This window comes from Mastacembelus armatus, chromosome 16 (assembly GCF_900324485.2).
Source record: "Mastacembelus armatus chromosome 16, fMasArm1.2, whole genome shotgun sequence".
Classification (NCBI taxonomy): domain Eukaryota; kingdom Metazoa; phylum Chordata; class Actinopteri; order Synbranchiformes; family Mastacembelidae; genus Mastacembelus; species Mastacembelus armatus.
Window position 1 is genome coordinate 4,087,653 of NC_046648.1, and position 12,681 is coordinate 4,100,333.

General features: G+C 38.5%; 1 protein-coding gene across 1 annotated transcript in view; it reads left to right on the forward strand.

The window, feature by feature from the left end:
• adcy2a (adenylate cyclase 2a) overlaps nt 1-12,681 on the forward strand; it is a 51,059-nt gene that overhangs the window by 32,013 nt on the left and 6,365 nt on the right. The window contains exons 8-21 of the mRNA XM_026293288.2: nt 95-206; nt 617-744; nt 1,417-1,575; nt 1,755-1,887; nt 1,976-2,152; nt 2,261-2,304; nt 2,489-2,569; nt 2,734-2,803; nt 3,040-3,137; nt 3,347-3,431; nt 5,285-5,422; nt 7,113-7,232; nt 7,330-7,514; nt 9,983-10,067. Coding sequence (XP_026149073.1) covers nt 95-206; nt 617-744; nt 1,417-1,575; nt 1,755-1,887; nt 1,976-2,152; nt 2,261-2,304; nt 2,489-2,569; nt 2,734-2,803; nt 3,040-3,137; nt 3,347-3,431; nt 5,285-5,422; nt 7,113-7,232; nt 7,330-7,514; nt 9,983-10,067 — 1,615 coding nt within the window. The remainder of the gene's footprint in view (nt 1-94; nt 207-616; nt 745-1,416; nt 1,576-1,754; nt 1,888-1,975; nt 2,153-2,260; nt 2,305-2,488; nt 2,570-2,733; nt 2,804-3,039; nt 3,138-3,346; nt 3,432-5,284; nt 5,423-7,112; nt 7,233-7,329; nt 7,515-9,982; nt 10,068-12,681) is intronic.

The following is a 12,681-nucleotide window of genomic DNA, read 5'->3' on the forward strand; positions in this document are numbered from 1 at the left end:
AAATACCCAAATGTATATTAATTTTTTAGAAGCTCCAGTTTTTCTTTGAAATATATAAAATCATATTAATCAACATATATTTTTCCATTCGTAGTATACTGTATGCTGATATAGTAGGATTCACACGGTTGGCCAGTGACTGCTCACCTGGGGAGTTGGTGCACATGCTGAATGAGCTGTTTGGCAAATTTGATCAAATTGCCAAGGTAAACATTATTGGACCATATCACATCATCCTAACAAAGTGCTAATTTTGCTTCTTCATTGGAGACCAAAAAAAAAACAAAAACTGAAAGTAATCTTAGTCCATTGCACCTCTTTTGAAAGGCCAGATCAACCCTTAATCTACAGTTCAGATACCTACAAAAATCATCAATTATATTCACTGTAATTGTGCACTTAATTTCTCAAAATGAAATAAGTGCTTGTTTCTTTACCAAGGTTTTTGACGATAAGTCATACATGGAAAAAAACAATAATAGAATAAATATGTCCATATATTTTCATTCAGAATAACATGGTAATGCAAGATCTGAGGGTGGATTTTTTCCACATAGGGTTATTATATGGTTAAATTAAAAAGCTGCCTTGACTATATTGCACATTTTATATGCAGGAAAATGAATGCATGCGGATCAAAATTCTTGGCGACTGTTACTACTGTGTGTCTGGCCTGCCAGAGTCACTGCCAAATCATGCGAAAAACTGTGTGAAAATGGGTCTGGACATGTGTGAGGCCATCAAGTAAGTGCTTCTTCAGAACAGCCCCATTTTTTTTTTTTTTTTTTTTATAAACACTTGCCTTTCGTTTACGAAGAGTGAGTTAGTTTTATTTGTTGTAGGGAATTGCACATGTATCCCCCATTGCATTACTCAGGTTGAAGTAGACCTTTGGCATCAGTTATATTAAAACAGTATCTGTTCTAAAATGAAATAAAAATAAATGGTGAGGAAATACAGCAGGAGGGCCTTCATTCTGCCATGACAATACATACACTAAAGGCAGAAATTAAATGCTTCCAGCAGCAATACTCTCAAGTGCCTAATTCCACAAATTTTAGGTTGTATGTTTAACTACCTGTATTTCAAACATTGCTTGGAAATGTCTTTTAAAAACAGTTCTTTATGGTCTACATGTATTGGAATGTCCCTTCTTACAATGGTAAGAGGTTCTAACTGTCAGCTCTAATTTAAAGACTTTTTTTGATTACCAAAATTAGCTGTATAAGATGTTAGAGTATTATCTTACCTCTAGGCATCAACTTGTGACAGGACTAATGGCAATAGAAAAAGCTTAAATAGCAAAGTTCAACTGAGAAACCTAACACTCTTTAAATGAATGCTAAGAATTTGACCAAGGTTTCCATCTTTATTGTTTTCTGAAATGGTTTTCTGTTTTTTTTTGGTGCATGACAGGAAAGTTCGAGATGCCACAGGGGTTGATATCAACATGCGTGTTGGTGTGCATTCAGGAAATGTCTTGTGTGGGGTGATTGGGCTTCAGAAATGGCAGTATGATGTTTGGTCACATGACGTCACACTGGCCAATCACATGGAGGCAGGAGGTGTACCAGGGTGAGTGAGTTAGAAGTAAAATAGAAACACTTGTTTCAGTTTGCAGGAGGCATTCTTACATTAGGATGTGGTGTTTTCCATATTAGTTTTACCTGGTTGGTAACCCAGTCTTTGCTAAATGGTATATAAAGAGCAATAATTGATTATAGAAAACACATTTGATGGTTGTTGATTGTCAGGCGGGTCCACATAACCTCAGTGACACTGGAGCACCTGAAGGGTGCCTACAAGGTAGAAGATGGGGATGGGCAGGATAGGGACCCTTACCTGAAGGAACATGGAGTTGTGACTTACCTCGTGATCAACCCAAAGGTGCTTTAGGACATATGCCACATCCATTATAATAGTAGAGTATTGAACACTGAATGAAATAACAAAATTGTCTATGTGGAATTTCCAGGTGGAGCGTCGTAGCCCACAGCATTATTATCGTCCCAGACACACTCTAGATGGTGCAAAGATGAGGGCCTCAGTCAGGATGACTCGCTACCTGGAGTCATGGGGAGCAGCCAAGCCTTTTGCCAACCTACACCACAGAGACAGCATGACTAATGAGAATGGGAAAATCAGCACTGCTGTGTGTAATTTTTGCTTCTGTCATATGTTAATTAAATGATCAGGAAGTTCAACTACAGTTTGAATGTGCTTATCTTTTCTCCTCCCTCTCCTCTTGCTCTATGTCTAGGATGTGCCAATGGGGCAGTATCACTTCCAGCGTAGATCAGAAAGGCAAGTTGCTCATTTTACAGCTCCAGCACAATTTTTTGACAGGATTCTACTCCTCCTTTCACACTACGGAGAGAAACAAGATGTTAATATGATTAGACTTCTGCTGGGGGCTTTGATGTGTGTCAATGTGACTATAATTATCAGAATTTAAATAATATTTTCTTTTTCTTGTTTCCTGTTAAAGAACAAAGTCTCAGAAGAAACGGTTTGAAGAGGAACTTAACGAGAGGATGATTAGGACCTTTGATGGGATAAATTCACAAAAGTAAGGACCCTTAAAAAAAACTAATAATTGTTTGCACAATAATATTAGAAATAAAGTATGTTTAGGAAATTGTCCTGATACTAAAAAGATGTTGTACCTTCTGAAACTGTAATTGATGAAACATGTTAACATTACAACATCTGTACCTGTGTGTCTGTTTCCAGACAGTGGCTGAAGTCTGAGGACATCCAAAGAATATCTTTATTTTTTCACAACAAATCCTTGGAGAAGGAGGTAAGAGATGGCTCATGTAAACTGACATGATTCACCCTCAGTAAATATAGCACTTTGGAATAGTTGTTGTCAAGAGAATTACAGGACATATTGTTACTTATTCTTGCACATATACTTGCCTTGCCCTGAAATCTTACAGAGACTAATTACAGAGAGACTTGTGGTGTCTGGAAGCTTCTGTAGTAGCTTGAATTAAAGCCTTTTGTTGAAACACAACCTTCTTTTTATCCCTTTAGTACAGAGCAACAACCTTGCCGGCCTTCAAATACTATGTCACCTGCGCTTGTTTGATCTTTTTCTGCATTTTCGTTGTGCAGATTCTCGTCCTTCCAAAGTATGTGTGCTGTATTTAACTATTTTAGAAATGTTAATGTTTTACTTTGTGTTAGTTTCCTATGATATAGTACATTACTAATATTTACCTATGTCTCTTTTACTTGATTAATTTACTTGAGTAATTTTCAGCTATCACATTTTGTACTATAACATTAAACCTGTACTGTGCTAAACTGTATGAAGTTGATGCCATGTTGTACTTTTTAGGACAGCTGTCTTGGGAATATCCTTTGGAATGGCTTTTCTAATTCTATCCGTGATCCTCTTAACATGTTTCATTGGACACTTCCTGGTGAGTAAATAAATTTAATACTCACATCATTGTTTTAGTTGTGCCCTTTTTATATGTATATTTTTTTATATTAAAACATATATTTAACGCAGTAATCCATAATGACAACATGTAAACATGTTTTTTAAAGTTTTTACAAATAAAAAAAAAAAATCAAAGTATTCAGACCCTTTATTCAGTACTTTGTACTTCTAGGCTTTTGGGGTAAGTGTTAACAGACTTTGCCTACCTGCATTTGGGCAGCTTAGCTGCCCTTGGCAGAGTATCACATGCTCCATCAGATCACTTTTCATTAAGATTGATGAGCAGAAATGTCAGTTTTATCTATTTGAAAGGAAATCAGAAAGTGAAGATGTCTGAATATCTTATGAAGCCAATACAAATCAACCCATTCTCTTTGTGTTGGAATTCTTGTGTGTTTTATTCAGGTCCTAAATCTAAAATCTCTGATTTGAACTACCTGCCTGGTGAAAACTGCCTGCAGATGGCTTGTTTTCAAAACAAAATAATGTCCCATTACTTGCAAATCTAGTGTCCCATTAGCTCTGCATTTCCAGTAATCCTACTAGTCAGTCAGTGTGTCATCCTTTGTGTTGTGTTGTACACCCCTAAGCTACTCAAATGTCACATCCACTCTGCTCCAGTGAGTCTCAGATATTGCTCAGAGATGATCAAGCAAATCATCTGAGCTTTTTCTGTCATTGTCCTTGAACATTTTCAGCTGAATTGAGTCCTAAAACAAAAAGCAATGACAGGCCTAGCCAGCATTTGTTGATGATTGCATTTTTGCACCCATGAAAATTCACTAATAAATGGAATAGACCTATGAAAATATAAAAATGATGATGCTATAGTGTGTGGCACAGCACATGCTATTGCAGGGTTAATGCAATAAGTGTGATTGCACAGTGCATACTGCTGTTAAATACATTCCAACTTTTGATTTGATTGGTGAATGAGGAGGTGAATACTAGTTATTCATATTACATTTGTTTTACTTCTGGGGGATGTTACAAAATGATGGTTACAGTTTAACTAAAGGTTTCGACTGTCTCTCTATATACTGATTTTACTTACCTCACAGTGGCTTCAGCTTCACACTCAGCTGCAAACCACACCAGCATGCTGAAGGTTATTGTCTGATGAAGCCACAAACGTCGTCTGCAAAAAACAGCATCAGGAACCTCATGCTATGTTAATATGTCCACAAAGTATATGTGTGAGGTTGGTCCTAATGTGTAATGTAAAATGTAAACCTTGACTGGACCTCATTGGTCAAGGTCCAGCCACGGGACATTTGTAGATGTATATGGTCTGGCTCCAGGAGTGGGCCCGTGATTCTGGCAAAGTGTCTCAGCCTAAATGAGATTGTCCATCTAGGTTATATGATTTATTCTTTGTCTGGCTTGACTCCTGGGACCAGATTGCCTTTGGAGGTGCTTCTAGGAGTGGTTGCCCCCAACAACATAGCTACCAGGATTGCCAGGATACACAAACCCCTCCACCATGTTAGGGGGCTGATTCTCGAAGGAGTCTGCTGAGGCAGTAGGATGTTAATCAGTAATAGGCGGTTTAGGGTGTGAACTTATGTATTGTTTCATTTATGAATGTCCTGAATTTCTTTTTGGGAATTATAGTTTATCTTATCTCTCATCTTATTGTATTTATGTAACAGTAATTGTACTTACTCTATAGAAATCATTGTTACTTGGCATGTGTCTGTTCATATGCTCAAACACTCTGTTTTAAGCAGTTTGCATATGCTTATGTTCATCTCTGCATCTTCTGTGCCAAGTCTTCTTGTGTTCATCATCATACATTCTTATCGTTGTGGTGTTTGTTTCTCCCTCCAGCACTGCAGCAAAAGCACCTCCACTTCTTGGATGTGGCTGCTGAGGTCATCAGTCATTATTGCCAACAAGCCATGGCCCCGCATTACTCTTACCATGACAACCACAACTTTAATACTCATAATGGCAGTCTTCAACATGGTAAGCAGGGGGGGAACCTCGAAGGGATGCAGACATGTCACTTTTTGGTGATATTCACTGTTCTTATGTCCACATTGGTCTAGCCTGGCCAGCCAGACCCACTCCCTTTCTTAGTGTAAGAATGTGGGTCTGGAGCCCCTGACTTAGAGAGTCTTTTTCTCCAATTGCAGCCATTTATCTGCAATGAGGCGGGCTTTATGCATGACTTGTTCATAACATTTCTCAATGCCAGTCCCAAGTCTGCAAATCTTACCTCAGCTGGCTTTTGCTGTTTATTTCATTCAGAAATATGCACAGAACAGCTGATGACCCTGTGTATACTGTTTTTACAACAAAAAACACAACAGCCATCCACTAGCATCTCTACTCTGCCACACGCCATTCACTGGTCTCACTGGTGCTTCAGTTGCTTCACTAGATTCAGCTGAACATATCTTAACATAGAGAGAAAGAGTTAATCTGGCTGGCCAGGCTAACATCGGTCACCTATGTGAATTGTGCAGTCCTACAATACAAAAGTCTTTTTTTTTCCCCCCAGTGCCAAGGTACATCTGCATTACTCCATGATACAGCTTTTATGCATGAGCAAATTTTGAGAAATTATTTAGATGCACCAAAGCTCAGTGTAGAAATCATTCAGGCAGCAGCAGCTTCTTGTTTTTAGCCTGTTCCAAGTTAAACTGAAAAACACAGGGGTCAGATTATCTTTTCCTAGCTAACATTACTTCTTTGACTAAAAGTGGAACTTGCTTTGTCGGACTTGTGTGCTCACTGTAGACTGGTGGGAAAACAGACTTAAAGCCAAAGTAACTGTCTACATTCAGCCAAGCAATTTTTAATAGTACTTTGACTTTTACACCACTAAATAATTAAGATGGACTGAATGTTTCCAGCAGAGTGAGATGTCTTTTCTAGTGAAACCATCAAGTCATTCATCAGTTTCAACAATCAACTTACTTTTAGTTTTATCATAATTAAAGTAACCATGCCCTCATGTTCCTAACTGTTCTCCATAGCCAGTTTGCATTTTCAAACATGAGGATTGAGAATGGTTTCCCTGCATGATAATGCCAACACAATATGTGTGTATTGATAAAGTAATACTGTATACATCATTTTTGTTGTTGTCTTGCTCCTCACCATTAAGTTTCAAATTCCCCTGATTGGTGTTTGTTTCTGTAAAAAGAAAAGAGACAAAAATAAAAAGACTTGGACAAAAAAATATAAGCCTGAGGCTTGTGGGAAGTTGCAAGTTAAAGCACAGTGTCAGGACCCTGGTTTAGACCTTCACACAAATCGATTCCAGAGATTTTAATCTTGTTTTTGTGCCTGACGTGGGTCATTTGCTCACGGCGGATGAACCATATTAACTTGTCTTGGCTCAGTGGGGCAGCCAATCCTCATCTTATTCCCCAGATTCACTTTAAAGGACATTATTGAATGGTTGTCACTATTGGCCTCTTATCTAACGAGATTCCATTTCCTCTGGCAAGTACAATGTAGACCATTTTGTCTTTTCTTATGCTGATGTGTAAGGCAAGCAGTGAGAAAGTCCATTTATAATTTGCATGTGGATTGTGTGGTTTGTTTTCTGCTATAGATTTTTATTCAAAAGATTTCTTTAGCATTGTCAAAAATTGAGACAAAGCCTTAAGTTGTGCTTACTGTGGTGTTTTTTTTTTTTTTCTAGTTCTTTTTGGAAGAGAATATGTTGCCTCTAGTTCCCGTTTACAATTCGTCAAATGAAACGCTGTTTTATTCTAATGGACAACTAATTGCCTTCACTGGCAAAAACAATTTCTACCTTCCTGTAAGTTAAAATGAGCATTATCATTATTCTCTATACATTTGTTTTCTTTGTTCATTTCTGAGTAAATCGACTAATTTGTTTCTTGTCGTCTGTGTAGTATTTAATTTACAGCTGTATCCTTGGCCTGATATCCTGCTCTGTGTTCCTGAGGATAAACTATGAACTGAAGATGATTATCATGTTGACAGCTGTAGTGGTTTATAATATCATTATTCTACAAACGCATGCCTCCCTGCTGGATGAGTATAGCAGATTCCTGTACAAGACCGAAAGTCTGGACAGGTAAGTGTACAATGACAAACGGATGCTGTTCAAGAGAGTGTGCTGAGATAATGGTTATCAAGTCAGTAAGACTTCCCAATATAGAATAATGGAAGGTAAAAGGAGAGGGATGACTAGAGTAAATGATAACATTGTTCTAGTTAAGATGAACTTGAAGACACTGATCCATCGGCTAACTTAAGTGACCAACCTCCGAGCATCTAGAGCTTCTCACAAACCCTGCACCCTGCTGCCCGAACTATGGCCCCAGTCTGATTTTCTTTTAAGTTACTCAGATCAGATTCCCCCCCCCCCCCCCCCCCCCCCCAGCTTAAGTATAAACAAACCAAAGTGGATTTTTCATATCAGATATAGGTAACTTGTGATTTAATAGAATCACACCACAGCCAGATACAGGGCACTTACAAACATGAATGTGAACCATCAACACTAAAAGATGTGATCTGATAAAGAACAAAAAAAATCCAAATTAGCATTAAGCCCTTTAACCTGAGTATAGCCTAGGTGTAGCCTAGCATATAGTCCTCCCTGTTGTTGTGGAGGTTGAGAATAATTTAGCTGTACTTTTTCCTTAAAGATTATTTAAATTCTTGGGTCTGTTAAGCAATTGGTTTCTGAAAAAATGAATTCCACACAAAACCAGGCTGATCCTACAGATGGTGCTGGGGGCTGGGCAAATTTTAAATTTATCAGTGTCAGCTAAAATAAAGGTGATTCAAATCTGTACTTTTCTGTTTTTGCTATCATTACTCTTTTACAAGAGCTGGCTATATACTATGAGCATTTCCAAGGGAGGATTGTGGTGAATGTAATTTTATTCTCGTGTGAATATAAAAAGTTCCAGCACCTGAACTGGCAAAACACAGAGCTTCACCAGACTGATTAGCAAAACATTCAGTCACCATCACTTTAGGCAGTTTAAAATGACAAATTTGCTACCTGACACCAATTAATTCAATTTCTGAGAGTAACTTGATGACAGGGCATTTAACTTGTCAGGCTTGTGTGCTCTCTGCAAGCTTGTCCCTGTACTGTACTTATAATATTTGGATTTTTATGTGTCATGCAGTATATTTTCCTAGAATCTCTCTTATACATTATGTTGGGAAGATACCCAAAATTAAATGATTTTAGTTAGGACTTGTACCTTGTTGTCGAACACTCCCTGCCCTACTCTGTGCAGATTACCTGGTTCAGTCTGTCAAAAGATGGAAGAAGGGCAGTTGCCCACCCCTGACATAGATGGAGGCTCTATTTGAAGATCAAGCATTTTGGATATCATTTCCAAAACAACATAGAGCCCCAGCATCAATCTCTAACTTATTGTCAGCAGACAAACGCCACCATAGTGTAATTATTATTTCAAGTCTAAATTGTCTTTTTCCAGCAGAGGAAGGCGGTTTTCTGTTTTTATACTTTCTTGCACAAAGCAAATGGCATGATGTGAATTTTAAGGAATTTTTCCTCCTGCTAAGCCAATAAATTTCAGATAGCGTTAGTCAGCTGAAATATAAAGTACAAAGCTGTTTTAGTGTAGAACTGTCAAATTGAAAAACATTGGTAGCTATCAATATTAGGAATTTTCATTAGAAAAAATGCTTCCTCTTTGTGTGCTTTCCATCTTTCAAGTAAACCTCACTAACCTGCTGTCAGTCCTTATCCATTGCCATTCATTTTGTGTAGAGAAATGATTAGATGATGAACCGGGGCAGAACTTGCAGGCCGGTTTTTCAGCTGTCTGCTTAGCTCTGCCCTAGATAAGAGTCACAGTCCATCAATATGCAGAATGCGTTTGCAGAAATTAGGATGGAGCAGTCCTGTTTGACTTCACTGCTCTGAAGAAAAATCTCTTTCATCATGTACTTAAAGACCCTTTGTTAAAAAAGACTCAATGCACCAATTCAATCATTTAACAGAATTGTGTTGTGCATTTGTATAGACTGTGTGAAATCCAAGTGTGTTAGAGTATGTACTGTGGCCAAATTAACTTGTACTTTGTGTTTTCTAATGGTTTCTTGCATGTACAGTAGAGTAAATGCACCAAATAGCTGTAACTGTAATGTTATTTGAACTTGGTTTCCTAAGTCTGCCTTGGATAAGTGTATTTTTAGTGTTATAATGGTGGAAAGAGAAAAGCTGGATGCATAATTATAGTATCTTTGCATTGCTGAACACTGTTTACTTCTTTCTTTTGGCAAGGAAGCTCAGTGAGAATATTAATAGTAAACAAGCTCTTGTCACACCAAAGCAGAAGTGACAATCGAATCGAGTGACAGCTTGGAATAAAACAGTCTGCTAACCAATCATATGACATATGTCACAAAGTACTGACTGCTATCAGAATTTTTAATTATGTCCTTACTTTCACTCTTGTTCTTTTTTTAATTTTCTGTCGTCTTCTTTTCTGTCTTCTCTCTCTCTTTCTCCACACACAATCACTTTTTTTTCCATTTTCTGTTCCCTTTAAGACCAGGAGTTCTCAAAGACCTGAAGACGATGGGCTCTATCTCCCTCTTTATCTTCTTCATCACTCTACTTGTGCTTGCCAGACAGGTAAGTCCATATAGTTTAACTAACGTTATTGTCTGTTTTCTGCTGCACATTTTTGCCTTCACACTTCTGAACAAATGTAATTTTCAGCTGTGACTTTAAATCAGCATTCCCATTGCACTTTTTACTTGCTGTTTTAAGGTGTCTATTTTTTTCACATTTTCTCCCAGTTGGCTGTTGTCCAACGTAGTGTGATCTTTGTCATGGCTAATTAGTTGGCTGACTGATGACAGGTGTAAACAGCATTGTGATAAGCTTCTGTTGAGGGATTGTGTGACCATGCGGTCTGTCAATTGAATCTGATGTAGTGCCCACCACGCCAGAAACCGGGCAGCTTGAGATTGTACCCATGTTAGTGGTTTCTTTTGTGCCGCTAGAGATTTAATATTATTGCGCATAAAAATATACTTCTGGCAGTGTTCTTTTTGACTCAGTATAAAGTGGCATCACAGGTATTCAGACCTCTTCAGGTTTTCAGTCTATACCAGAGGTGGGCACTGAGGGCCACAGCCCTGATTGTTTTCCAACTATGCCTGCCTTACCAATGCTGATTACCTGGGTCAGGTGTGTTCTGCCAGTCAGACGCTGGAAAGGTAGTAATTCATTTTGTCTTCCCCCACTTCCACCCTCATCTGAGATGGTATGTTCCAGCTCATTATTGGCTGAACACACCTGATCCAGGTAATCAGCAGTGGGCAGTGCAGGGACAGTTGGAAACCAAGCAGGGCAGTGGCCCCTGAGGAACATGGATTGCCCACCCCTGGTCTACACTCAGTGACCTATATTGAAGAAATGAAAATACATTTGTAGAAATTTATTAAAAATCAGGAACTGAAATCTCTTTCGTGTAGGTATTCAACCATGTAATCTGCACTTTGTAGAAGTCCCTTTGGCTGAAATTACAACAGAGTTTTCTGGTTCAGTCTGCAAGTTTTACAAACCTGGGAAGTTTATTCCATTTTCCAGAGACTTGTCCTGAAGCTACTCCTGTGTTGTCTTGACTTTGGGTTACAGGGCATTGTTGTGGTGAAAGGTGAACCATCACCAACTTCTATCACATCTCACGTCGTGTGCACTGAGGAGCAGTTTTTCCCCCAAGGACCTCTTTGTAATTGGCTGCATTCATACTTACCTTAATTCTGACCCTTCTCCCTGTCCCTGCTTCTGAGGAGCAACCCATAGCATGATGCTGCCTCCACCGTGCTTCATCGTAGGGATGTATTAGCCAGGTGAACAGGGCATCATGTTTACAAGAGAGATGGTTCTTTGAGTTCTGCCAAACTCCTAAGTGGGCAACATATGCCTTTTACTCAGAGTGCTTACTGATTTGCATGACTGATGGAGTGCATTTTTTTTTTTTCTTCCAATAAATCTGAATCAACAACATAATGGTGTGCAAAAAAGGAAAGGGTCTGGACAGTTTCTGAAGACACTGTATAAACTGAGGCAAAAAAAAACTTTTGGCTGCTCTTCAACACTGCAAAAGAGTCACCATGAGACAAGTTTATCTGACCTTTCTTTATCCTCTGATGATTTACATCAGCAGGGCTGCAGATACTTATGAGGGTGTTGAAATTAATTAGTCCAGAGACACAGGGGCCACAGACTGGTCAGCCTGGAGAGTTGTGTGCTTCTTAGTCTGGCTATTTTGAGCTTATGCTTCACTGCAGGCTGTTGTGGTGTTGGCCTTTAACATCCTGTGATACAGTTTTATTACACAGGTATTTGAGTATTTAAACTAACTGTAAGATAATACTGCATGCAGATCCTACCATATATGCAGTATGTGGGTTAGAATAGACTTCAGTGCAGGATGAAGTCACAGCAGTCTCACTGAGAGAAGATGTGCATAGTAATATTGCTGTTTTATGTCACAGCTTATCACTAAATTGGATGCAGCTGATCCCTTGGGCCCTATTGTGTACTGAAATAACACTATGGCCTTTTCATATTTTTAGCACCTTCTTCCTGCTGCATTCATCCTGTGATGTCACTAAACAGTTACTATACCCATAAATAAATAAATTGTACACTTTAATTGTGGTGGTAATGCAAGTTTATTAGACATCACACTACATGCATTGTTGAATGCTCTTTTCTCCGATTGACACACTATGCACATATACATCATACAACATTATGACCGCTGATAGGTAAAGTGAGCATTGATTATCTTGTTGCAATGGCACCTATCAGTGTGTGGGGTATATTAGGCAGCAAGTGAACACTAAGTTGTCAAAACCGATGTGTAGAAAGCAGGAAAAACAGGCAAGCATAAGCATCTTAGTTAATTTGATAAGGGCTTAACTGTGATGATCAGATGACTGGGTCAGAGCATCTCCCAAACTACAAGCCTTGAGTGTTCCCGATGTGCAGTGGTTAGCACAACGTTGTCTAAAGGAGGACAAACAATTAACCGGCGACAAGGTCATGAGTGCCCAAGGCTCACTGATGACTGACTGTATATAAAGTTTTAAATTTTATTTGTCCTTTTCAAAATATTCTGTTGTTTCAATCTTTGTTAAAATGGTTGGAAATGAGAAATACTGTACATGAGTCTCTAAGAAGAGAAACCTGTGACTAAGATGGTCATAAATCAAATCATATATCTAACATG